Source organism: Pollicipes pollicipes, unplaced genomic scaffold, assembly GCF_011947565.3.
Source record: "Pollicipes pollicipes isolate AB1234 unplaced genomic scaffold, Ppol_2.1 Scaffold_7262;HRSCAF=8765_pilon_pilon_pilon, whole genome shotgun sequence".
Classification (NCBI taxonomy): Eukaryota; Metazoa; Arthropoda; class Thecostraca; order Pollicipedomorpha; family Pollicipedidae; genus Pollicipes; species Pollicipes pollicipes.
Window position 1 is genome coordinate 2,869,950 of NW_023597055.1, and position 24,704 is coordinate 2,894,653.

Genomic DNA, 24,704 nt, shown 5'->3' on the forward strand with positions numbered 1-24,704 from the left:
TACCAAACACGGATAAGCGGCTACCAAATACGGAGAAGCGGCTATCAAACACGGGGACGCGGCTACCAAATACGGAGACACGGCTACGAAACACGGAGACGCGGCTGCCAAACACGGACACGCCGCTACAAAACACGTGGAGGCGGCTACCAAACACGGAGACACGGCTACCAGGCACACAGACGTGGCTACCAAACGCGGAGATACGGCTACCAAACGCGAGAACACAGCTACCAAACACGGAGACACAGCTACCAAACTCGAAGACACGGCTACCAAAAACGGAGACACGGCTACCAAACTCCCTGCCAAGAACTGCTCCCCTCCCCCCCCCCCCCCGTAACGAACACAACTCCAGACCTTCACCTGCGCCCACCCACACAACCCTGGCAGCCCCTCACACCCCACGCCACCCCTCCCCCTCCTGCCACCCTCACCGTGTGCACGAAGAAGTGTTTGAAGTTCTTGACCTCCGGGCGCAGGTGGCGCGACCAGGGGATCTGGCCCTTGAGCACCATGTGCACCGGGTCCACGTAGAAGAGGTGAGGCCCCTCCGTCAGCAGGAACATGCGGCGCCGGGCGAACAGGCCCTTCCGCTTGTCAATGAGGCCCTGCTTGAGGATGAGGTGCCCCTCCGTGAAGCGATGCCACTTGTTGTCACGCTCCTGCTCGGCCAGGCGGCGGGCGGCCTCGTCCGGCGGCACCTGCCGGGTCACGGGTCAGCGGAGAGGTCACAGGTCAGCGGAGGTCACGGGTCAGCGGAGGTCACGGGTCAGCGGAGGGGTCACAGGTCAGGGGGAGGGAGGAGAGTCACTGGTCATCGGAGGGGTCACAGCTCGGCAGAGGGGTCACGGACCAGCGCAGGGGTCACGGGCCAACGGATAGGTATGGGTCAGCGGGGAGGTCTCGCCCGGGGCGAGGAGTCAGGTCACACCCGAGACAGGGTCTGAGGTCACATGTGTGACAGTGATGTGTCCCGGGTCACACACATAAGCAGAAGGAAAAGGTCGCAAGCCACAACTACGTCAGAGGACTCGGGGGTCAACCGCGGCGGGTCAGCGGTAGCTGGGCCATAGCAACAGTCACAGATTCCCAGGGCAGGACAGTAACCTATACACCTCAGTGTGGTGGAAACAGCAGTCCGCAGAACTCCACTGGCCACCCCGATCCCGGCTACCTGGGATGCATCAGCCCTGGGGCGGAGACGCGGACAGAACAGGACCGGGCGATCAGCCGGCTTACATCAGCGATGTTGCGTTTGGTCCTGACGGCCGGCGCCGGCGACTGCTGCAACGGCTGGCACTCCTCCAGCGACATGTTGAGCAGCACCTTGGTCAGCTGCCGGTCCGACAGCCCGGGCTCCAGGTCGTCAGGTACCTGAAGTTCAGGTTCCGCGAATAGTTGATAGATGGCAGCACTACGCGTCGCGCACAGCACAGCAGCGCAATTGCGTGCGGTGATCCAGATAAGCCGAGACAGACCTACAGCGTTCTTTAACGGATGCGGTCTAGACACGACGCCTGCCGAGAGTACAACACAGGATGCACCGTCCGTATTCGTCGCCATTCAGACTGCCCCGAACCGCAGCTCTTCCACGCCGCGTGCAATCTCGGCATGGAATGTCAAAACGCCGGCGTGCCACCCTCACCCCTCACCTCTTCTTTAGGTTGCTTATCGGGGTTTTGAGGCGCGTCGACTACAGCGGTCATTTCGCGCCCGAGGCTGGCCCTGCCCTCACCCCACCACAGGCACCAGTCCCCGCCCGGGCCGCGGGCGCACGCGGTACTCGGCGCGGACATCGCATGCAGGGCTCCTGCCAAAGCGCCGTCCAGCGAAGCGCCGCACAAACCCCGTCCCCGCTACCGCGCGCCTTCAGCCCTCGTCCCGCCAGCTCCGGGCGCCCCCTACCGTACCCTGTACGTGCTGCGCAGCTCCGGGTGCTCCTGGTTGCCCGGCAGGAACGGGTAGATCTCGGGCGGGGTCTGTTCGTGGAGGCTGCTGAACTCGACACCTGGGGGCACGGTGACGCGTGGGGTGAGCACGGGGTGGTACAGCGCCACGTGAGGTCCGCACGGGGCGGTACAGCGCCACGTGAGGTCCGTACGGGGCGGCACAGCGACACGTGAGGTCAGTACGGGGCGGCACAGCGACACGTGAGGTCAGTACGGGGTGGTACAGCGACACGTGAGGTCAGTACGGGGCGGCACAGCGACACGTGAGGTCAGTACGGGGTGGCACAGCGACACATGAGGTCAGTACGGGGCGGCACAGCGACACGTGAGGTCAGTACGGGGCGGCACAGCGACACGTGAGGTCAGTACAGGATGCCGCAGTGACACGTGAGGTCAGTACGGGGTGGTACAGCGACACATGAGGTCAGTACGGGGTGGTACAGCGACACGTGAGGTCCGTACGGGGCGGCACAGCGACACGTGAGGTCAGTACGGGGTGGTACAGCGACACGTGAGGTCAGTACAGGATGCCGCAGTGACACGTGAGGTCAGTACGGGGCGGCACAGCGACACATGAGGTCAGTACAGGATGCCGCAGTGACACGTGAGGTCAGCACGGGGCGGCACAGCGACACACGTCAGCACGGGGGACACAGCACCAAGTGAGGCACATCACCGGCCACCACGGACACTGCGCACGCCACCAAACGTGATCCCCAGCCCGACTCCAGCTCCGCCCGCCGGATACCCACCGGCGAAGAAGCGGTGCGCCTTGATGGACGGGTAGCCGTCTCCGGAGTCGTCCGCGCCCAGACGCTTGGCCGGCTCCAGCACCTGCCGCGGCAAACGGGGCTCAGACGTCGGCGGCCGTGGCGCTCGCGCCGGCACCGCCCGCGAGGCGGCTCACGCGCGTCACCAGCCGTGACACAGCGCTCGTTCGGACACCACCCGTGAGGCGGCTCACGCGCGTCACTGCACATGGCGCGACGCTGGACATCACCGCCCCGAACCGGCGGCGGCCGACGCGGACGCCGGTCCGACTCACAGGTGAACGCTAGCACACTGCACACGCGCCAAACACGCGACCCCAAGCGGTCGCATGGCCCGGGCAAGCGTTCGGCGCGCGCGCGCGTTAACACACGCCACCGTGCTGTCCCAGCATCGGACAACCCAGCACGTCCGCGCCGCCGCCGGCGCCGGCGCTCTCGGCCGCCGGCGGCCGCGGCCGCTCCCCCCCGCTCACCAGCAGGCGCCGGACGAGATCAGCCACCTCCTCTGGGAAGCCGTCGTCCGGGATGACGTAGTCCAGCGCCAGGATCTTCTTAAATATTAAGTACTGACTCCTGCAGCGGCGGAGGGCGGTCGGTCAGCGACGCACGTCATCACGTCATCACGTCAGGCGGCGGGCCATCAGCGTCACCGGCGTCGCCACGCGCCAGCGGGCAGCGCAGAGCGCACCGCGGCCGCGGCTGCTGTACAGAGCCGGTCACGGAGCAGCCGCCCTGCTGGCGAACACGGTGCTGGGCGGCGTCGCCCGCCGGAATGCTGCCGACACTGGCGGTGACGCTGTCACATTGTGGCGTGTCAAATGAGCCCGCGCGGTTTCGGTGTGGCGTCGCTGTCTGCCTGCACCCCGCGGCGCTCCGACCACAGCCGGCGTACACAACCAACCGCCACTCCCCTACCCGACCTGTCGACGCCACCTCCCGGCCTCTGGAGCGGCCTGACACCAGCCCCCACCTCCATCCTGACACAATGTTACACCCAGCGCCGTCCGGCGCCTGCGCCGGGCCACGCGGCCCGGCTCGCTGACCTGGAGCGGAAGGGGGGCAGGCCGGCCACCATCTGGTAGAGGATGCAGCCCAGCGCCCAGAGATCGCTGGCGTGCGAGGTCGTCTTCTCCTGCAGCAGCTCGGGCGACACGTACTCGGGCGTGCCGACGAAGCTGTTGGTGCGGGCCCGCGCCGGACGCTCCGCTGCCATAGAGAGGAGAAGGGGGGGGGGGGAGTGGAGGTGAGTCGGAGCTGAAGCCGAGGTCAGACAGCTGGCACGCTCGTCCGCGTGCTTGGCTGTCCTTGCCACAGTCCGGTTGCCGTCTCACCACCCGGGCCACACATTGTGCGCTGGACCCGCATACGAGCTGGACTCGTGCACGTACTGGACCCGCGTACGCACAGGCCTCGCGTCACTCACTCACTCGCTCGCCCCACTGACCGGCTATCCTGACCCATGTATAGTATGCAGTCACTGACCGCACCAAAAAGCAGAAGGCAAGACCCTAACTGTATCCAGACTGTGACCGGTTATCCAGACTGCTTTTCTCTCCCCACTGCGTTCCATTTTCCGGCGCCGCGTCCAGACCACTGGCCGTACCCTATCACCAGCTGCCAGCCACTCGTCTGGCCCGGGGCGCCTGCGTCATGCCGCGACAGGTCAGAGCCCTTACGGTCGGCGGCCGGCCCGTCGTCGCCAGCGGTGTTGGCGGCGTTGGCGGCGTTGGCGACGTTGGTGGCGTCGGAGTCGTCGGCGGCGTCGGCCAGGCCGAGGCGTCCCTGCATCAGCTGGCGCCCCTCCTCCCGCGTCACCATCTTGGCCGAGCCGAAGTCCGAGATCTTGATGTGCATCTGCTCGTCCAGCAGGACGTTTTCCGGCTTCAAGTCCCTGGGCAGCGCCGCTCGTCAGGCTTGCGAAATGGGGGGGGGGGGGGCTTGGAACGTGCACGGCAAGTGGAGGCAGATGTGATAAAAATATCCGAAAGAATTTGCAACGGCTGTAGTTTCGCCTTCTCCGGAGCGGACGGAGGAGACCGCGGCGCCAGACACCTCAGTAATGCCGGTTGGTATGCTCTGCAAAACTGCGAGCTCATGCATCTACGCCGGCGGCCACTAATGAGCCCACCCATCAGAAGCGACGGTAAACAATCTCACAAGAGGCCCGACAGTCATCTGCGCAGGAGATGGCTGACCACGCCAAAACATCGGACCACGAGAGCAGTGTCAGAATCTGGCACGTTCCAACTGCGGATCACGGATCACCCCACGCCACCCTCTCGCCCCTCGGCACGTTGCGGCAGGGGCGGAACTGCTGAATTTCACGCCGTCATGATGCATTGCACAAACACACCACACCACGCACGCCACGCACGCACGCACGCACGCACGCACGCACGCACGCACGCACGCACGCACGCACGCACGCACGCACGCACGCACGCACGCACGCACGCACGCACGCACGCACGCACGCACGCACGCACGCACCACGCACACACACACACACACACACACACACACACACACACACACACACACACACACACACACACACACACACACACACACACACACCACACACACACACACACACACACACACCCACACACGGACACGGACACAAGAGAGCCCCAGCACAATCATGCGCGCCCCAAAGACGACGAGGCCCGAGCCCCACCGCCCGCGCGGTGGCAACGCCCCTGCACTCGGGCCCCAGCCTCGGCCTCGCCTGACCCCCGCTGACCCGGCGCCTGACCTCTGACCCGGCCACTGACCTGTGTATGACGCCGACCCGGTGCAGGTGCTCCACGGCGTGCACCAGCTCGGCGGCGTAGAACCGGCTGACGGCGAGGTCGAAGGTGCCCACCTTGGTCAGGTGCTCCAGCATCTCGCCCCGCTTGGCCAGCGTCAGCACAAAGTCTGTGGCGCGCAAGCTAAGGAAACCACGCGGAGGACGCCGCACCGATGGCGGGACAGACGGACAGACGGTCAGACAGACAGACACGCGCAGAACACGTGCAGAGACCATAGAAATGCTTCAGGCGCGGAGGGCAGAGCGCTAAAGGACGGCAGGAAAACAGTGCGCTGCACTGAACCCGGACGACACACTGCGAGATCACTGCTCACGGGCCTACCGCAGGCGGGAAGCCTGTCGTGGACGGCGTGGTCAGCCTTGGTGTCATGATAAACCACCCTACACATTGCAGACTGTGACGACACGCACCAAACAATGCCCCCCGCTCCCACCACGCTGGATCGTCTGACCACGGCCTCTGTCCTGATCGGCACGGCGCCACAGCGTGCCGCCGGGGCAACGACAGGCTGGGCCCCTCCTCCTCCTCCCCCCCCCCTCTCGCCACCGCGGGACAAAACACGCGCGCCGCCGCGCTCACGGCCGCCGCACCACACCAGAGGATACAGAGTCGCTCCGAGTCCTGGAACGTGCAGAAGAGCCGCACGAAGAAGGGGCAGTCACGGCGCGCGTGCTGACTCAGGTGGTTGAGGATGTCTCGCTCGCGCTTCACGTACTCGGCCTTGCGCTCCTTGATGATGTGCCGCTTCTCGCACACCTTGACTGCGGAGAGCCAGGCGGGGACGGTCAGGGGTCACGGGTCGATGTGCAGGGGTCAGATATCAGGATTAAGGGTCCGAGGTCAGTGGGCAGTTGGCAGTGGGCAGAGGTCAGTGGGCAGACATCAGTGGGCAGAGGTCAGCGGGCAGGGGTCAGCGGGCAGTAGACAGTGGGCTAGGGTCAAAGATCCGTATGCACGGGGTCATAAATCAGAAGCCAAGGCCAGGGGTCAGGGCCAAGGGTCAAAGGGTCAAGAACGCCCTTTCCCTTCGCGGCACGCGGAACTTTGTATCTCACGTATCTCTGAAGCGAGTATCTCACATTAAAGCGCGCGAAGCACACAGCCCGCGCCTTCGCAACCCAACATACAATGCGGGGCTGACAGGAGTGTGATCGCACTCCTAGTTCTTACGGGACATTCGGAACCCTTATAGAGTACAGGACTCCAGAGAATGTGCCTGCCAGGTGGGCCACGGCTGATGGGCAGCAATTGACGAGTAGGCTTCTCGTAGCATAGCGATGGGTCTACCAAAAGCCTAGTGAGAACTGGGGTACCCAGCGCCTGTTCTTTAAAACACAGATGCGTGTTTTTTAGGACCACTTTCATCCATCTAACTAACAAGCTAACAGAATTCTGCGAAACGCGGTTATCCAGCACTGGGCACCAGCCCAAGCTTTTAGCGCTATGCGAAAATGCAGAACGAACAAAGAACAAACGAGCAAAGGACAATTTGCATTCACCACGACGTAAACAAACTGCGTAAAACGTGTCGCGCAAACGAGGCAGGACGCGTCCAGACCGTCCGCCATTTCCCTAGGCGTGCCCAGACGGCCGAGCCACGCCCCCAGAGCGTGCCCAAACGGCCGAGCCACACCCACGGCCCGCTCCGACGCCGCAGCGGCGGTTTTCCGCCCGCTCGGCGCCTCGCAGGCGCGTGTCGCAACGGTCGCATACCGAACAATCCTAACGGTACGCCCAGCGGCGCCGGGCCCCGCGCGGCGCCGCCGGTGACGTCACCGACGGCGCGCCCACCCGGCGTGACGTCACCAACGGGGCGCCGAGCCGCGGGTGACGTCACGCTCCATGTGACGTCACACACACGCACGCACGCGCGCACACAGCGACGTCACGGTCGGCCGCCGCCGACGCCGGGCACTCACTGGCCACTTCGCGGTCGATGTGTATGTCCTTGCCGATGTAGACGGTGGAGAAGCTGCCACAACCGATCTCCTTGCCGAATCTGACGGCCGCGGGGAGGGGACGGGGGAGGGGGTCACAGAGCGGCACAGCACTGCACCTCCGCCGTCATTGCGACAAAACGTGGGTGCGACGTGTTCTGCGATGACGACATGCATGCAGGGCGAGCCACAAGGCTCAGCTGTAGACAAAAAGTGAAATGAACGGAGACAGCGACTGTGAACTGTAGCGGCCGCCAACGAACGGTGGGAGCGAGAACGCGTCGCAAGAGTATTTGGGAAACACACAACTGTACCCTGCCGCGTGATCTGGCATATCTTAGAGGCAACGCACTGTGATGATGATGATAATTTGGGGTTTTGGGGCGCATCGACCGCTGGAGGTCACGCAGCGCCGCAACGCGCTGCGAACATCAACAGCAGCATGCACACCGCCGACGTCACAACCGCGCTGGCCGCACAACGCGACACCATTCGGCGAACAGGACAAACGCACTGCCGTCGCGACGCTTTCCTGGTAGCTTTAACAGCCGTCTTCGGACACCGAACGTGCACGTAAGCCTTCACCCTTGACGTCACTGGGGCTTTACGACGCGCTCGGCTGCTGTGGCTTTGTGACGTTGCCCGCCTTACTCTGGCAGCAAGGGCGGGCATCGCGGGAAATCAAACCCCGTATCTCAATGCTCCAGACTCGTAGCTTAAAGGGACTGTTCCACATTTATATAGCGGCTTGAACTGAAATAGCCACCTTGAAGACCTTTCAGTGCTGTTCACAATTCTGCCCCTTTTAAGATCCAAGCCCCTCAAGTTTCTGAGCTACACGCCCGCGAAAATGGGGAAAGGTACATAGGGGAGAGTATTTCCAAGTTCCCTTGGCATTCACGACGTCATAATAACGTCATTCAAATCCAGCTATTTCGTAAGCCATGCCGCGATCAAAGCCGAGAAGAGCATGATTCTGAAGGCGTTCATATCTGGCGTTCGTGAGCACGATCTACAGATAAAGCGACCGTCAATTGGCTCTCAATCAATGTTGTGCAAGGTACGACCACGTGATCAAACCCTGACACATTGACTACGACCTTTTATTTAGTGAATATGACGACACATCATGTTCACGTCACAGAGAATTGTACTGGCTAGAGCAGTCTCTCCACTTCAAAATCATACCAATCGTGAAGTAAGCCTGTTTCATCATATCTGATGCTTGCTCACACACATACTTTCAAATGTGAAACATTCCCTTTGAGCACTACACTACAGGCATCCACATAAACACACCATATTGTTTTCATCATACAGTATCATGCGCGAACCCCCCATAATCACCCTGGTGCCACGTGGCTGAACAGTGTCCCCTGTGACCCCACAACACACAATGGACCCCTCCCCTCACCAGCCCAGGCGGGAAACCCTCCTCCCCATGGACCGGCCATCACCCGCAGCGCCTCCTCCGGTGACCTCGCCGGCGTACCTATAGTCCTGCGGTGAGCGGCGCGTGGCCGGCCGGGCCGGCGTGCCACCGGCCGGCGCCGGGGTCACAGCCGGGGTCACGGCCGGGGTCGACGCCGAGGTCGGCTCGGCGTCGCCGGTAGCCGGCACCCGGCTGTCCGTGGCTCCTGACATCGGGTCACCACCTGCCCGGCAGGGAAAGAAGCTGTTGTCATTGGGGCTTCCCGACGCACTCAGCTGCTGAGGCTATACGGCGTCGCCTGCCTCTCGTCCTGGCAGGAAGGGCGGGCACCGCGGAGAATCGAACCCAGTACATCTAGTTTCCCAGACGCGCAGTCGTTGACGCAGGCGCGTTAACCACTATATTACCGACAGCCTGCAGGGGAAGAAGGGGGGGGGGGGGGGTCGTCACATCACCTGCCCCCAGCGGCGATGGGGCGTCACACCATCTGTCACCGGCACGGTGGGCACGCGTAGGCTCGTCATGTCACGTCACGTGACGCCACACACCCATGGAGGCGCTCAAGGGTTTATCCGACTGGATCTGACCCACCAACGCACCGAGACCTGTTTCGACTGAGAACACAAGCAATGATTCGGCCTGGAGGACGCACTGAGACCTGTTTCGACTGAGAACACCGGCACGGGTTCAGCCCGGACTCACACACACCCGCATCCACAGCCGTAATTTACACCGCGGGCACTTCGGACAGCCCCACCTGACAGGCGCAGTCAGATAATCCCCCCCCCCCTCCACCTCGCGGACACACCGGCAGGTCCACTTCCACCCAGGAGGTACGCACGGGCCGCCACCTCTGGCTCACTGGCGCGATCACGCAGCCGTTCGGTAAGAACACACGTGGCGGTAGGAACGCACGTGGTAGGAACACTCGCTAGGCGGAAGGAACGCACGTAGTAGGCGCATGCGTACTAAAATGCATGATGATCATGATGATCATGATGGCTGAGGTCTGGGACCTAAGGCAGTGAACCGCACGTTTACGCAGCGCCCACATCCCTTTCGACCCACGTGGGTAGGCGATTCAATGTCATGTTCTTGCTTAATCAAGCGCCGTGTACTGCATGTAACATGAAACTGAAGGGACGTGACGACCGCGCCAGACGGTGGAAAGTGACACGAGAGATCTGGGGCGGAGTCGGGATCGGTGTGTGGTGTGTGGTGTGTGTGGGGGGAGGGGTCATGTTTCCTGGCGCTGCTACATCCCTTGACCGACGTCTGATGGGGGGGGGGGGGGGAGCACGATTGCGCGGCAAGTATCATAAACCCACTTCATGATTACTTCATGCAACGACGAACATCCGTCATGTTACAAACGACAGGAAAATTCGCACAATTTCCCCGCATGAATGTCATACGAACACTGAACACGAGGTCAAAACAAGGTCAGCAAAGGACGACGAGTCGCATGCACCGAGACTCTATTCCTGTAACACGCGCGATTCGAAACCATCATCGCGATTCACGTCATAAGCGTTTCCCGCCCGCAGGGAGGCCTTGTGGCCGCGAGTTCCATGAAAACGTGCTGGCGTCCCGCCGCCGGGATACAGTCGCGTAATGATAGCAATCGCCCAAGACGTGAAATCAGTCATGGTTCGAGCCGGTTTCCAGCATCGGCACCGTTGGATTCGTGTCCTCACGCGTGAGTTTCAACTAGTCAATCGCAGATGAGCATGATCATGTCGTGCGCGGAATGGGTTATTCAGCCAAGAATAGCTGAGCGATCGTATATTTGATTTGGAAGCCAAACAAAAAACTGCAACTGCTCCTTCCTCCGGGCAGATCAAAAACACCACTTTAAGGGAGTGCTCCACAGTCAAACGGGGTTTTGAACATAAAAGCCATCTTGAAAATCATTCGGCGCAGTTCACAACCCTGCCCTTCTTAAGACCTAACCCCTTCTAAACGTCACTCAAATCCCACCATCCCATTCGCTTCGCAGCAATCAAGATAAAAAGCGCAATTGTCGAGTCGTTCATTTCTAGTGTTCGTGAGCACGGATTTCGGATACAACGTCCGTCTATTGGCTCTCAATCACTGTAGTGCAAGGTACCGTGACGTAATGTTAAGCACTTTACTGATCCCTGAAATTGCGCCATCTAGAGAATTTTTCAGCCTAAAGGCCACACCAGTAGTTACAAGTGAGCTTATCCATCACATCTGCTGCTCGCCTCAACATCTTCAAGCGTTGACCATTCCCTCCAAAGCGAACCGGCCGGAAGACGATTCTCTGTCCCGAGCACGAACCCCTGAGCGCCGCACCGCGTCGGCCCGTGCGGACCCTCCGCCAGCGCGGTGCGGCGAGCACGCTCCTCGCCGTCGGCACGAGATAACACAACGTTCCTGGGGTGAACCCGCGGCGGGGTTCCCACGCGATCTGCCAAGCGGCCCGCCCTCCTCTGCCGTCGGGGTCCGCAGGCGCCCGACTTAACAGGCGGGCGCAACCCGAGGTGACCACTTGGAATGAGACCGCATGCCTGCCGCTTGTCCGAAGACCCATATTGTGGAGTCTCGACGAAAACGCGACGATGATAGTGAGGTACCCCGCCTAAGTTATGGTTTCGGGAGAAGTGTTATAGGGAGACAGTCGAGCGCAGTTTACCGCAGTCCCAAGTCATAACTCACAAGTTGTTTCACACGAACAAGACAACAACCCATTTCCCGAGGGCTGGCGGCAAAACAGTAAAATTTTAGCCGTTCTCATTCATGTATGCGTCACTCTCGCCCAGCTAATTACAACCCCCGCAAGCAGCCAGTTTTCTGCGCGTGGCGCAAGCATGACACACGCGGATATGTCAGAGCGCTCTGGGCGCCATGGACATGGGCCTGAACCACGTGACACCAGAGGCCAGTTTCGTGAGTGGAACTACAACGTACCCCTCCCCTTCCCCTTCTTAATTGGGGCAGCTTGGGCGTAGGGCCCCAAGCCGCACAGTTTCACAGATACTTCCTATTAAATAATGACTTACGCATAATAATCCATAGCAAACTGACTGCCGCTTTCATAGAAGCAAATCACGCATCGGGCCCCTGGTTCTTCGGCCTTGTGAGTTCTCAGGATGAAAATAAGCAATCTTCAAAAAACAATGCAGCATGCAAAACCGGAGGCGCTGGTTAGACGACCGCATAAAGCAAGCGTTCGGATAATGCACCTAACGTTTCCTAATGATTGCTAGGTATGGTCGTTTAACCAGCACTTCCTTGAATACCAAAGGTCGCCTATTTCGACCGGTTCTGGGCCGCCCAGCTTACAAGCGTACATCGTACGATCTTGAACAGGCGCGGGTCATAGTTACGACTCATGAAGGTCAACGCAGGTCCAGAGGCCCGAAGTGAAGGCAGCCTCGTCTACGCTCAGCACAAAGGCCTGCGCCTCTTCCCGGAAGTATACACGACGAAGACGCAGTTTGAACCTGCATTTGTACTGTTCACAGCCTGCCAGATACTTTAGGCCTACTAGCCCTCGAGCGGACGCTGCAATTACCAGTCTGCACCCGAAAACCCGTCCTGACCTTGGCAAACGAGCACAGCCACCAGTCTACGGGAACCTGACAGCCCACTCCCCTGACCGAGCCCGTCTGACCGAGCCCGCCTGACCGAGCCCGTCTGACCGAGCCCGTCTGACCGAGCCCGTCTGACCGAGCCCGTCTGACCGAGCTCGTCTGACCGAGCCCGCCTGACCGAGCCCGTCTGACCGAGCCCGTCTGACCGAGCCCGTCTGACCGAGCCCGTCTGACTGCAGTGGAGTCGACTGGGATCGATTACAGACGAAACAGAATTGCAGAGGAAGCGCTGCACGCCACCATCGTACGTTTTATGGATCACACAACTGCACGTCCGTGATGCCAAGGTCAGGTCAGGTCAGGTCAGGTCAGGTCAGGTCAGGTCAGGTCAGATCATGTCACCTACAGGTCAGGCAATTCTTGGCGTTGCTGGTTTTGACCACCGCTACAGCCACAGCGCGCTAGTGGTAGCTGATCCTGATCCCAAAGCCCGACAGCCGCGGAAAAGCAAAATAAAATACATTACAAAATACATTTACCAAAATACATTGGCGTCAAAATACATTTACCCGTGCAGACCGCGTTCAACGTCCGGCATGAGGCAGCGATGCTGCTAAACCACCCGTCGATAGCGCCGCTGGTGCCGCTAAACCACCAGTCGCCAGCCAGCTTGTGCCCATAAACCACCCATCAACCGACCGGTAGCCGTAGACAGAGTTGTGAGCCGGGTCTGCCGCGGGTGCGGGACCAGCCGCGCGCCACCCAGCCCTGCCGATCAGCGACGGACCAGTGGCGGCCGCGATCGGCGGCATCGGACCGGTGCCGCCCGCGGACCTGCGTGCTGCGCGCGTGCGTGCGTGCGTGCGTGCGTGCGTGCGGCACGTGTGTATATGTGTATGTTTACTACCGTGTCCTCATTAGTGCGACGACGGCTGCGACAGCCAGGAGGTACTCGTCCAAGACTCCGTCTGTCACCTTCACCGCTCGCCACGTCTGCTGCCGGAACCGCTCCACAACCTTTCGTAGCACACTCACAACATGCAACTCCATAACCTTTGCCATTTTGGCGCCAGCGCTGCGACGCCGGGCCGTGCCAGCCATGCGGTTATCGCGCGCGGCCAAACACATACCGCTGACGTAGGAGCGACCGGGGCCCGACCCCGTGGCGCACTCGCCACGCTGGTCGGGTCCAAAGGCCTGCGCGAGTAAGGGCACTTGCGGCGGCGTCGCAGTGCGACGTGTCAGCAAAACGCAGTCGGGAATCCCCGCTGCCGAGATACGCTCCTGCCAGCTGGCGTTGTGAGGCGCGCCGTATGTGGCGGCCGGCAGGGCGTCGGACAGACGGCCGGGCCGGCCTCCTGGTGCCTGGACGGCCGTGGCCCGGACCTCCGCCTCCGGGTGTGGAGCAGCTGACCTCCGGACCTCCGCCTCCGGGTGAGGAGCAGCTGACCCCCGGACCTCCGCCTTCGGGTGTGGAGCAGCTGACCCCCGGACCCCCGCCTCCGGGTGTGGAGCAGCTGACCCCCGGACCTCCGCCTCCGGGTGTGGAGCAGCTGACCCCCGGACCTCCGCCTCCGGGTGTGGAGCAGCTGACCCCCGGAGCCCCGCCTCTGGGTGTGGGGCAGCCGACCCCCGGACCTCCGCCTCTGGGTGTGGTGCAGCTGACCCCCGGACCTCCGCCTCCGGGTGTAGAGCAGCTGACCCCCGGACCTCCGCCTCCGGGTGTGGAGCAGCTGACCCCCGGACCTCCGCCTCTGGGTGTGGGGCAGCCGACCCCCGGACCCCCGCCTCTGGGTGTGGGGCAGCTGACTCCCGGACCTCCGCCTCCGGGTGTGGGGCAGCTGACCCCCGGACCTACGCCTCCAGGTGTGTGGACGGCAGTCCCCCGGACCTCCGCCTCTGGGTGTGGAGCAGCTGACCCCCGGACCTCCGCCTCTGGGTGTGGAGCAGCTGACCCCCGGACCTCCGCCTCCGGGTGTGTGGACGGCAGTCCCCCGGACCTCCGCCTCTGGGTGTGGAGCAGCTGACCCCCGGACCTCCGCCTCTGGGTGTGGGGCAGCTGACTCCCGGACCTCCGCCTCCGGGTGTGGGGCAGTTGACGGTGCCCGGCTGCCTCTCCTCATCGCTGGTTCTCTGCCAGCGCGTGCATGGTGCGCGCCAGTTCGCCTGGCGTCACAAGCGATGACAAGCCACGCTTCTGAGACCATTGCCACTCCGTTCACCACTCCAGCGGCGTAAACCACGCCGTGTCCAGGAAACAAAACCGTGCCAACAACCGGCTATGTCGGATTTCCGACCGGGCCGAACATCCGGACCAGGGAGGACGCACTGGGCACGGGCTGTCACGACATTCCATCACCTTCCCCACCCGTGGCACCCGACGACGCTCAGCGAGGAACACGCGACAAGGCGGACTACTCGTCACCACCGCAGATAATGGGCGTCACCTCCCCATGCGTCGTTGGGGCTTTACGACGCACTGAGCTGATGACGGCTGTGTGACGTCTTCCTCTGAGCCCGGCAGGAGGGGCGGCGGGCACCTCAGGAAATTAAACCCCGCACCTGTGCTTGCCCATCTTACTGTCGGTACCCATGCACGTGTCCATGCACCACAATTCTCTTCGCGGAACAGCTGGGACTCGAACCGAGATCCTCTGATACAGAGTCCAGCGCTAGCCGTCCAGGGAGGCGTCGTCACCCGTTGCGGACGTGGATACCGATGGCAGGCGCCTCCAAGAAGAGTTCAGCACAGCGGGCAGTTAATGCGACCCTGAGAGAGACGCGCCGCCGCCGCCGTCCAACCGGGCGATCAATGACGCCTATGGCAGCGGCATCGATCTCTAGCGGAACGCCTCCTGCCGGCGCCCGGAGCGGGACACCCCGCCTCCTGCCGTCGTCTGGAGCGGGACCCCTCGCCTCCTGCCGTCGTCTGGAGCGGGACCCCTCGCCTCCTGCCGTCGTCTGGAGCGGGACCCCTCGCCTCCTGCCGTCGTCTGGAGCGGGACCCCTCGCCTCCTGCCGTCGTCTGGAGCGGGACACCTTGCCTCCTGCCGGCGCCAGGAGCGGGACACCCCGCCTCCTGCCGGCGCCAGGAGCGGGACACCCCGCCCCCTGCCGGCGCCAGGAGCGGGACACCCCGCCTCCTGCCGACGCCCAGAGCGAGACACCTCGCCTCCTGCCGACGCCAGGAGCGAGACACCCCGCCTCCTGCCAGCATCTGGAGCGGGACATCCCGCCTACCGCCGGCGCCCCGAGCGGGACATCCCGTCTCCTGCCGGCGCCCGGAGCGGGACACCCCGCCTCCTGCCGACGCCCAGAGCGAGACACCCCGCCTCCTGCCGGCATCTGGAGCGGGACATCACGTCCACTAACCAGACGACACGTGCCGTCCTCAGTTGCTCATCGGACGGCAATACGGCCAGGTGCTCCAGGTGTCCAGCCAGGTGTTCAGCTTCAGTCAAATTCGACAACGCGTCTCAACGGACCGACATCGATGGCCAACAGCTGTCGCGGCTGCGGCGCCAAATGACGTCACAGTTCCACATCCGGCCGCGACAAGTGCTCGATGTGCGGATCCCAGTGCGAACATCTGCGCAGTCGCAAGATATGGCGTGGGAGCGTAGTAGAAGCTACCGACGTGGCTAGAAGCCACTGCCGGCGTTCCGCAACGTCATCCTGTCGCCGCCGCTCGCAACGTGGGAGTCAACGACGGGCCAATCCCGCGAGTGCGTCGTAAAACAAAACGCTACCCACTATGCCAATGGCGTACTTGAACAATGCAACTGCGCAGTGGCCCGCAGCCCACCTGCCACCATTCGGCCGCGTGGAACACTAGATTATTGAAACCCAGTGCATACCGACGGCCAGGTCAGCGGCCGCGTTGAGGAGGTGCGGGTCACTCAACTGAGTGATGCGAGTGAGTCAAGTAAAGGGTAAGTAATGGTCAACCCAGGGGTGCGGATGAGTCAAACGAGGGGTGCGGGTGAGTCAAACGAGGGGTGCGGATCAGTCAACCGAGGGTTGTGGGTGAGTCAATCGAGGGGTGTGATCGAGTCAATCAAAGTGCGGATGAGTCAATAAAGGGATATGGGTCATGCAACCGAGGTGCGGGTGAGTCAACCGCGGGATGTGGGTGAGTCAACCGAGGGTGCGGGTGAGTCAGCAGAAGGATGCGGGCTAGTCAAATGAGCCGTGTGGGTCAGTCAAGGTCAAACACATGAGCAGCGCGCGTTAGTTGAGACGCCAGCAACTGCGGCCTCGGGTGAGTCACGCCGCGGAGGACAGGAGGACAGGCGGAGGACAGGAGGACAGGAGAACCACGAGCAGGACATTTGGCCAATCCACACCTGCAGCACCCGCCGTCCGCGAACACCACGGAGTCGGCCACAGTCCGCGCCGGCCACAGTCCAGCCACAGTCCAGCCAGAGTCGGCCACAGTCCAGCCACAGTCCGCGCCGGCCACAGTCCAGCCACAGTCCAGCCAGAGACGGCCACAGTCCGAGCCGGCGCAGCGATTGGTCGGCGTGCCGCAGGGGACGCTGCTATCACCTGCGCAGTTTAAACTCACGGCCGAAGCCCGACGACAAACGCGTTCACGCCGTCAGGGACGAGACGAGACGCGACAGCAAGCCCCAGTGCTTTGGAGCCAGTGCAACCGGGGAGAAAGCCGCGTCGGGTCATCGGCAGCGCGTTCCTGAGGACCGCGACCCGCCCTCCGTCTCCCCCGACCTCCCGCGCACATGGCCGACCAAGCGACCGCGTTTCCGGCGTAACCCGAGCGCGGCTCCCAGCGCCACGAGCGGCGCCGGTCGCCGATCCAGCGCCACAGGCGGCGCCGGCCGCCGGTCCAGCGCCACCTCCGGTTCGCCGGGTACGTCGCGCTTGCGTCAAGATAGGCTCAAGGGCGCCCGCCCGGCATCAGATAGCTATGCGAAACTCGCCAGCGTAATGTCATAGCCCGGTAGAGTCGGAAGGCAGCTTTTATCGCGGTCGCTACACGTGTGGTACAAGAAACGAGCGGCAGTCAGCCGTGCACCTCCCACTGCATTACCTATAGCACCGAGGACAAGCGGACAAACGGACAGAGGACCGAGAACAAGAGGACAAGAGAACAGGAGGACAATAGGACAAGAGGACAGAGGACCGAGGAAAATGGGACAAGAGGACGGAGGAGAGGAAAAGAGGACTGAGAACAAAAGGACAAAGGACAGGAAGACAAGAGGACAGGAAGACAAGAGGACAAGGGGACAAGAAGAAAGGACAAGAGGACAGCGATGACAACAGCGTGTCCGTCCACTCAGCTGATGAGAGAGACTGCGTTCCATAGAACAGCCCCTGTCGTCTTAAACGCATCGCACCGGCGCGGCGATCAGTCTTTCGCGCGTTTTCGGCGCGCCGTTCTCCGGGGCCGTTGTCCCGCGACATCCACCTGGATTACCCCCGGGCGCGGACGAAACGCGGCCGGCACGGGTCTCTGACCGGCGGCCTGGCCGCCAGCAAACAGGCCGCGCCGTCGCGTCTCGCGACAATTTGACCCCCAACGGCGGACAGGTCACCAGCCGCCGCACCTCCGCGCCGGCCACCGAAAGCGGCCCGAGCCGCGAGACACGTCCCACCGCCGGCGTGGGGCGTGTCTCGCGCACGCCCCACGCCGGCGGCCAGGTGCGCTGCGCGCCCCTCGGCACGCGGCCCGGTAGCGCGCCGCGGGACGGCGGCGGCGCGGCGCCGGCGCGGCGCCTGCTGCGCGGGAAGTGCGCCGATAGCGGCCCGGGCGGCGCGCGGCGCACCTCGCCGCCCGGCCGGCGGCGTGACGCACGCTGGGCCCGTATCAGCACGGCAGGCGTGCAGCGAACGGACGGCATGGAGCGGCGGGCGGACGGCCGGCGGTTGGGGGTGTGGGCGGCGGCGGGGGGCGGGGGGCTGAACGGGTCGCGATTTGGGCGGTGGCGGCCACGCCCCCGTCGGCCTTGGTGAGTCGGCCGCCAGATTTCCTGTCAGCGCACCGAGCTGCTGAGGTCGACGGCGTCCCCACCCTTGGTGGAGAGCAAGAGTCTGCGAAAGTTTCCTGCGTCGAGAATCGAACCCACACCAGTCGCTGCCGCTCACTCGCCCGGACCGCGCACCTCACCGCTGCCGTCGCCCCCACCCGCCGCCGGTGACTGCACCGACGTCCGTCAGCCGTGGCGACGTAACGGGCCGCGGCGGCTTCCGGCGGGTGCCGGCCGCGCGGACCGGGGGCAGGCGGCGGCGGCGGCGGCGGCGGAGGGAGGCGGGGGGGGGGGGGGGGGGCGGGGGCACCGCAGAGGCGCCGGCCGGGGCCGACCCGGCGCCAGGCGTCGGCCGCGGGGACGGACCGCAACAGAGAGCCAGCGCGAGGATTTAGGAATGAACTGCGGCACCGCCGAGGTCTCGGCCGCTGAGATCTGAGATCGATCACCACCCGAGCACAGTCACGCGGCCAGGGCCGATTTACTGCTCGACTGAGCGAGCTGCTGCCTGAGGAGAAGCGATCACTTCGATCCGCGGATGCCACGAGGAAGTTTGCAATCTGTTCCCTCGCGCGGCTCAAACACACCAGCCCGTCACCTCATCGCCCGTAGCCATGCCATCGCGCACAAGTCGCACAGGCTGTGAAAGTCCATCCTGTGGCGGGCATTCGGCGCGCCGTGCTACGTCAGCGCCTCCTCCGCCCACCGAACGGTCCGGCCTTCCGGCGATCTCACGTGTGAGCCGATCAGCACCGTACCGGGTACGGCAACCACTCCCACAACGCCACCGGCATGCCCTCACGCCGGCACAGCTGGTGGATATCAGCACTCCCCGGGACAAGCTACGGGACTTTCGGCGTTCGCGGCGTTCCCCACACGAAGGGTTCCTCAGAAGTCAGAACCAACCCGGCCCGGCCCCACACGAGCCGGCCAGAACACACATACGCGCGCGCGCGCGAGATACCATCTCCAGGAAAGGTAGCTGCCGCCCATCATCCCAGGCCACACCAGCCGCGGGAAGCGCGCGGGATTTCCCGCCCGCCGCATCGCGCCGCTCGAGACAGCTCTTCCCCTCAGTACGAGGTGACAGCCCCGGCCGGCGGCCGCCACCCGAGCGGCGCACGGCGGCCGGGTGCGTCTTCACTACCCCGGTGGGTGTCCCTGCTGGATGGGCCGCGGGCGGTAGAGGTCAACGTGGTCTTGATGAAGTTGCCAATAACTGTCGTTAATCATTACTACGGGACCGGGGCTAGGAACGTCAGAGGAGCTTTGATGAAGTGCTCAATAACCATCCCTGACCAACGCTGCCAGGCGACGGTAAAAGATGAGTTTTCGAAATTAGAGGTCCACAACGGATGGGAACCGACGTCAGCGACGGTAACAGCTGATGTTGCGACATCAGCGAACGCTAACAGCTGCTGTTGCACACATCAGTGAACGGTAACAGTTGCTATTGCCGACGTCATTAAACGGTAACAGCCACTGTTGCACACATCAGCGAAATGCAACAGCTGCTGTTGCGGACATCGGTGAACGGCAACAGCTGCTGTCGCCAACATCAGTGAACGGTAACAGCTGCTGTCGCACTCCAGCACAGGAACAGCGCGGTAGCGGGCGGCGGACGCAACCTGTCGAGCGGCACGTACAGGGGCAAAGCGTGCGGTAATGCCACGGGCACGGCCGGAGCGCCGGGGCGGGGCGATTTTTTGTGCTCGCACGCGGCTCGCCATCAGCGCTCGGACGCAATCGTCAGCGAGAAGAGAGGCCATTCATTGGTCGAAAAAACCCGGCGCCGCTGGCTCGGCCCAGCTGACGCAAAAGACGTGACAGTCGGGGCGGGGTGGCGGTGGTGGAAATACGCCTTTGTGAACATTAGTCGAGATTTACGTGATCATTAGCAGCATAAACAAACCGGACGAGGAACGGCGACGCAGTAGCAGCATGAAGCAGCATGCAGCAATGGGGGAGTGAAAAACGATGCAGCAGTACGACGATCCACTGAGAGGCAGCTGTAACGCCATCATGATCGGCTGACTCCGTAAAACATCCTCGTTAAGAACCGCAGTCAGCTCCACAAGCAACTCTGCCACCCGCGACCGCTCGCCCACTTCCTTATTGCGGGTTTCGCGGCGCTTCAGCGATGCCCTCCGCCGGCGGCGACGACTTTTTGGGGGCGACCCTCGGCAGCGCGAGCGCAGACGACGCTCCGCCGCGCCGCCGCGCCGGACGACCCCGCGGCCGTCACCGGCGCGTCCAGTCTGGGTCGGCGCCGGTGTCGGCGCCTCCACCTGGCTGGCGGCGCGGCGCCCGCGCCGCGCCGCCGGCCCTGACCTTCAGTTGCGTCACGACCCGGCCCAGACGCGCGGCGTCACCGCCGGCGCCGGCCGAACGGAGAGGGAGGGAGTGGCGCTGATCGCGCTCGCAGGCCCGCCTCGGGGAAGGCTGCGACGCTGCGCTCATGGCGGGGCAGAGCGTACATCTGGGGATAGCGGCCCATGACGTAACCCGAATGACGGGAAATGCCTGGAGCCTCCGTGCTCTACCGACTTATAAATCGCAGTTTGCGGGTCAGCAGAGGGCAGTGCTGCGCTATGCAGCGGCACCCCCATGGGAGAAAGGTCCAAAGCAGTCGAAAATGTGCTTCAACTGCAAACGCGGCCGCAGCCGGAAACAGTAGTGATGCTCTCGCGACGGCCATACTTCGACTTAAACGGGGGAGTACCAGTGCTGTAATAATCGCGCGGGACTAGCTGTCACTGCTATCGTCACCACAAAGGTCACCCGGGCCGCGCCACCCACGAAACACGCGCGTCGTTTTGATAAATCTCACCTCTAAAGAAGACGTTTCAAGCTATCGCCATCGCTAACTCACAGCCGTCACCATCCGTACCGCGGTGACAGGCAGCCAATCACAGAGGCGTCGCGTCATGAATGAGCGGGTCCCGACCGCTCCCGCACGGACGAGGCCGACACGAGCGGCCCCTCCCGCGGGGCTCATCGCGGCTCCCATCACTCCAATTTCCCGGCACAGCGAGGAGTTCCCCAAGGCTCGGCTCTCCAGCGGTCACCCGGAGACCGGATCACACCGAACGGGAGCGTGTGCAGACGTCGCCGCAGCAGCCCCTGGCCCGCCCATACGTGGAGCGCGCTCGGGGATCCGCGAGCCGCCGGTGCGGGCTCATGGGTCAGCTCTGCGTGCCCCTGTACCCCTCCCCCGCACCCCACCTCCGCGGCTCAGGGAGACCGTGTTTACCAGACTGGTTTTCGGTGGTCAGTTAGTCACGCGCTGACCTGACTGCTTTTCGGTACTCAGTTGGTTAGTTACTTGCGCACTTCACTGACTGGTTTTCGCTGGCCAGTTGCCTAGCTATTCAATTTTAAGGGCGCGTTAACTGCAATGGCTATTTGCGCCCATTTCTTCTTCGGTGACCTTCGGTGACCTCCAGTGGCCAACCGGAAACTGGACCACGCTGGTGCGGTAGGGCCGTGACCTGGCGTGCACGTCACCTTAAATCAAAGCGGCAACATTTGCCAGTAGAACCAGGCTTGATCTGCCAAGCTGATGGCATCTTACTGCAAGCTCCGCAATGCCCGCGCGATATTCGACATTGCTGTTAGTGTTAGACACACTTCCAAAAACGCGCATACGTCAGACACCGCATGCGTCAGGCCGGGCGCATTCTGCGGGCGCCACACGTGTTCGGACTGTGCACACACTGCAGATTCTGCATCCGACACAGCGCCGTGACGTCACGGCCGGCCGGCCGGCAGCCGGCGCAGCATTCGCCGAATGTCTGGGAGGCCCGCGCGTCAGCCGCGCCGCCGCGGCATTCCGCGGCGCTTGCGGCTCATCCCAGACTTCCGGAGGGCCGTCTGCGGCCCGCGGGCGGCGGCCCGGCCGCGCCCGAGAGCCATCGATCCCGCCCGCCGCATCTGCCCGCTAACGCGCGCCCCCGCCGGGAGAGCGACGCGGCGCGGTGGGCACGCTCGGAGCGCAACGCTGACGCTCGGAGCGTAGCGCTGATGCTCAGAGTGCAACGCTGATGCTCAAAGCGCAGCGCTGATGCTCAGAACGCAACGCTGATGCTCAGAGCGCAACGGTGATGCTCTGAGCGCAGCACTGATGCTCAAAGCGCAGCGCTGATGCTCAGAGCGCAACGCTGATGCTCACAGCGCAGCGCTGATGCTCACAGCGCAGCGCTCATGCTCAGAGCACAGTGCTCAAGCACAGAGCATAACGTTCACGCTCTGAGCGCGGCAGTAACGCCCTGAGCACAGTGGTAATGCTCAGAGCTCCGTGGTAACGCTCAGAGCGTGGTGATGACGCCCTGAGACGATGTTTTGCCCTCTGAGCGCGGTGCTGATACTCAGCACACAGCGCTGGTGCTCGGAGCACAGCAGACTGCGCGAGCGCACCGCTGACGGAAATCCCCACACCACTGACGCAACCGCGCGTCGCCCGCCGTCGCGACACAAGACAGAGAGTGAGAACACATCGCCGATCGTGACAACACAGCGCGATACCGCGTGGGGCGGGCGTGCCGCCGGGGGGAAAGTGGAGCACACGCGCGTTCAGGGAAGCCCAATCAATGCCGGACCGGTCGAACGTGTCACCGGCCGGGCGGGGGCGCGGCCGGCCTCACCTGAGCGCGAAGACCGCTTCCGCGAGGAGCCCACCGACCACCGGCGAATGAACTCCATCGGCGCGAGCTCGGGGCCTCGCGCCGAGCTGGGGCCGTGCTCAGGGGCCTCGCTGTCACCAGGGCAGCGCCGGCCTGTATCAACACGGCGCAACCGCGCTACCCGGGCCTCTATCAACACATGCCAAGCGCGTCGGCGCCGGCTCCGTTCACCGCGGCAGGGCCCAGTCGCCGGCGCCCGCGTCACCACCTCGTCCGGCGCTGCTGCCGCGCCCGCACCGGCCCGTGCCGCACGCGGTCCACTGCCGCCGCCGAACGAGCGCCACAACCCCTCCCGTCACCAGCCGGCGCGCGACTGTCCGGCCGCCGCGCCGCCGCGCCGCCGCGCCGCCGACACCGCCGGCGGCGGGGCGGGGGCGGGGGCGGCGGCGGCAGCGGCGGCGGGGGCGGACGCCAGGGGCGGCGCCGTCCGGGTCGCGGTCACGACCGCAGGGCGGACGTGACCGCCACGGCCGGCCGGTGACGTGAGGGCCCGCTGGACGTGGGCGAGACCGAGCGGCCGTGACGCCGTGGCGGGATCCGGCGGCGCGGATGGCCCCAGGCCGTCTCGCGCCGCCGCCGGTGGGGACCCTTCTCGCATCCCAGCTGCCATTCGCAGATCGGCCACGCCTTCGGCAGCTCTGAACAGCGTGCGGTTATCACCATGCTCCTTCTCCCCGATGGATGGCGAGTCGCCCGCTCAGATACGCGGTTTCCATCCGAACCGACTGGGTGTGGGTGGAAAATGGGGCGGGAAATCACCCGAGAGTAGGCTGAACACGCCCACCTTTCTAAGTTCTGCACCAACGCTCAATCTCTATAGAACATCCTCTTTAAGATTTTCGCCACTCTGTAGTTCCTCGTAAATATGACGGACGTTTGACAAACACGGTGACAAGAAAATACAAGAAATCAGGAAAATCGGAATCGCAAATTTACGGAACATTCGCATGTTCCGCACAGTTACTTATCATACCGATGGGGGGCGCCGGTAGTGTAGTGGTTAACGCGTAGGCGTTAACCACTGCGCGTCTGGGAAACCAGAGGTACGGGGTTCGATTTCCCGCGGTGCCCGCCCTTCCTGCCAGGGTGAGACGCAGGCGACGCCATATAGCTTCAGCAGCTGAGTGCGTCGTAAAGCCCCAATGACACACACACACTTCAGCAGACAGGGTTGTCTAATGCCGGAGTGCCGGAGAGGCGCAAAACGCTGGAGCAGTGTAAAACGCCGGAGTAGTGCGATGCCGAAGTGTTGCAAAACGCGCAAAACGCAATAGAACGACGAACGTAACGTGCTGACACCCATATTTCAAAACGACTGCGTCCCACTTTTCACTGATGCAGTATTTGCCCACCATGAGCATCCATCCATTACGACATAGGTGTGACAATGCTGGAAGATTATCGTCGTCAACTATACGAAAACTAAAATGGATGACGTGTCTTCTTCGTCTGGAACATTTCGCCGAGGGCAACATTCACCGCCCCTGGCCTACAGCTGGGGTGGCACGGCTGACACTATTTGATATAATTTGAAACGAGGTCCAGTCACTAAGGGTACTTTTCCCTCC

General features: G+C 63.2%; 1 protein-coding gene across 3 annotated transcripts in view; it reads right to left on the minus strand.

The window, feature by feature from the left end:
- Nucleotides 1-24,704, minus strand: part of LOC119113667 (3-phosphoinositide-dependent protein kinase 1) — a 36,766-nt gene that overhangs the window by 1,970 nt on the left and 10,092 nt on the right. For 2 of the 3 annotated variants that reach the window (XM_037237951.1, XM_037237949.1), the window contains exons 3-13: nucleotides 8,968-9,130; nucleotides 7,458-7,537; nucleotides 6,144-6,299; nucleotides 5,500-5,644; nucleotides 4,399-4,613; nucleotides 3,766-3,928; nucleotides 3,196-3,295; nucleotides 2,705-2,786; nucleotides 1,914-2,011; nucleotides 1,243-1,377; nucleotides 438-704 (exon numbers count right to left, since the gene is read on the minus strand). In XM_037237951.1, coding sequence (XP_037093846.1) covers nucleotides 438-704; nucleotides 1,243-1,377; nucleotides 1,914-2,011; nucleotides 2,705-2,786; nucleotides 3,196-3,295; nucleotides 3,766-3,928; nucleotides 4,399-4,613; nucleotides 5,500-5,644; nucleotides 6,144-6,299; nucleotides 7,458-7,537; nucleotides 8,968-9,119 — 1,593 coding nt within the window. In that variant the 5' untranslated portion in view covers nucleotides 9,120-9,130. Of the gene's footprint in view, nucleotides 1-437; nucleotides 705-1,242; nucleotides 1,378-1,913; nucleotides 2,012-2,704; nucleotides 2,787-3,195; nucleotides 3,296-3,765; nucleotides 3,929-4,398; nucleotides 4,614-5,499; nucleotides 5,645-6,143; nucleotides 6,300-7,457; nucleotides 7,538-8,967; nucleotides 9,131-23,097; nucleotides 23,406-24,704 lie in introns of those variants that run through there. The other variant, XM_037237950.1, reaches the window with a different exon arrangement.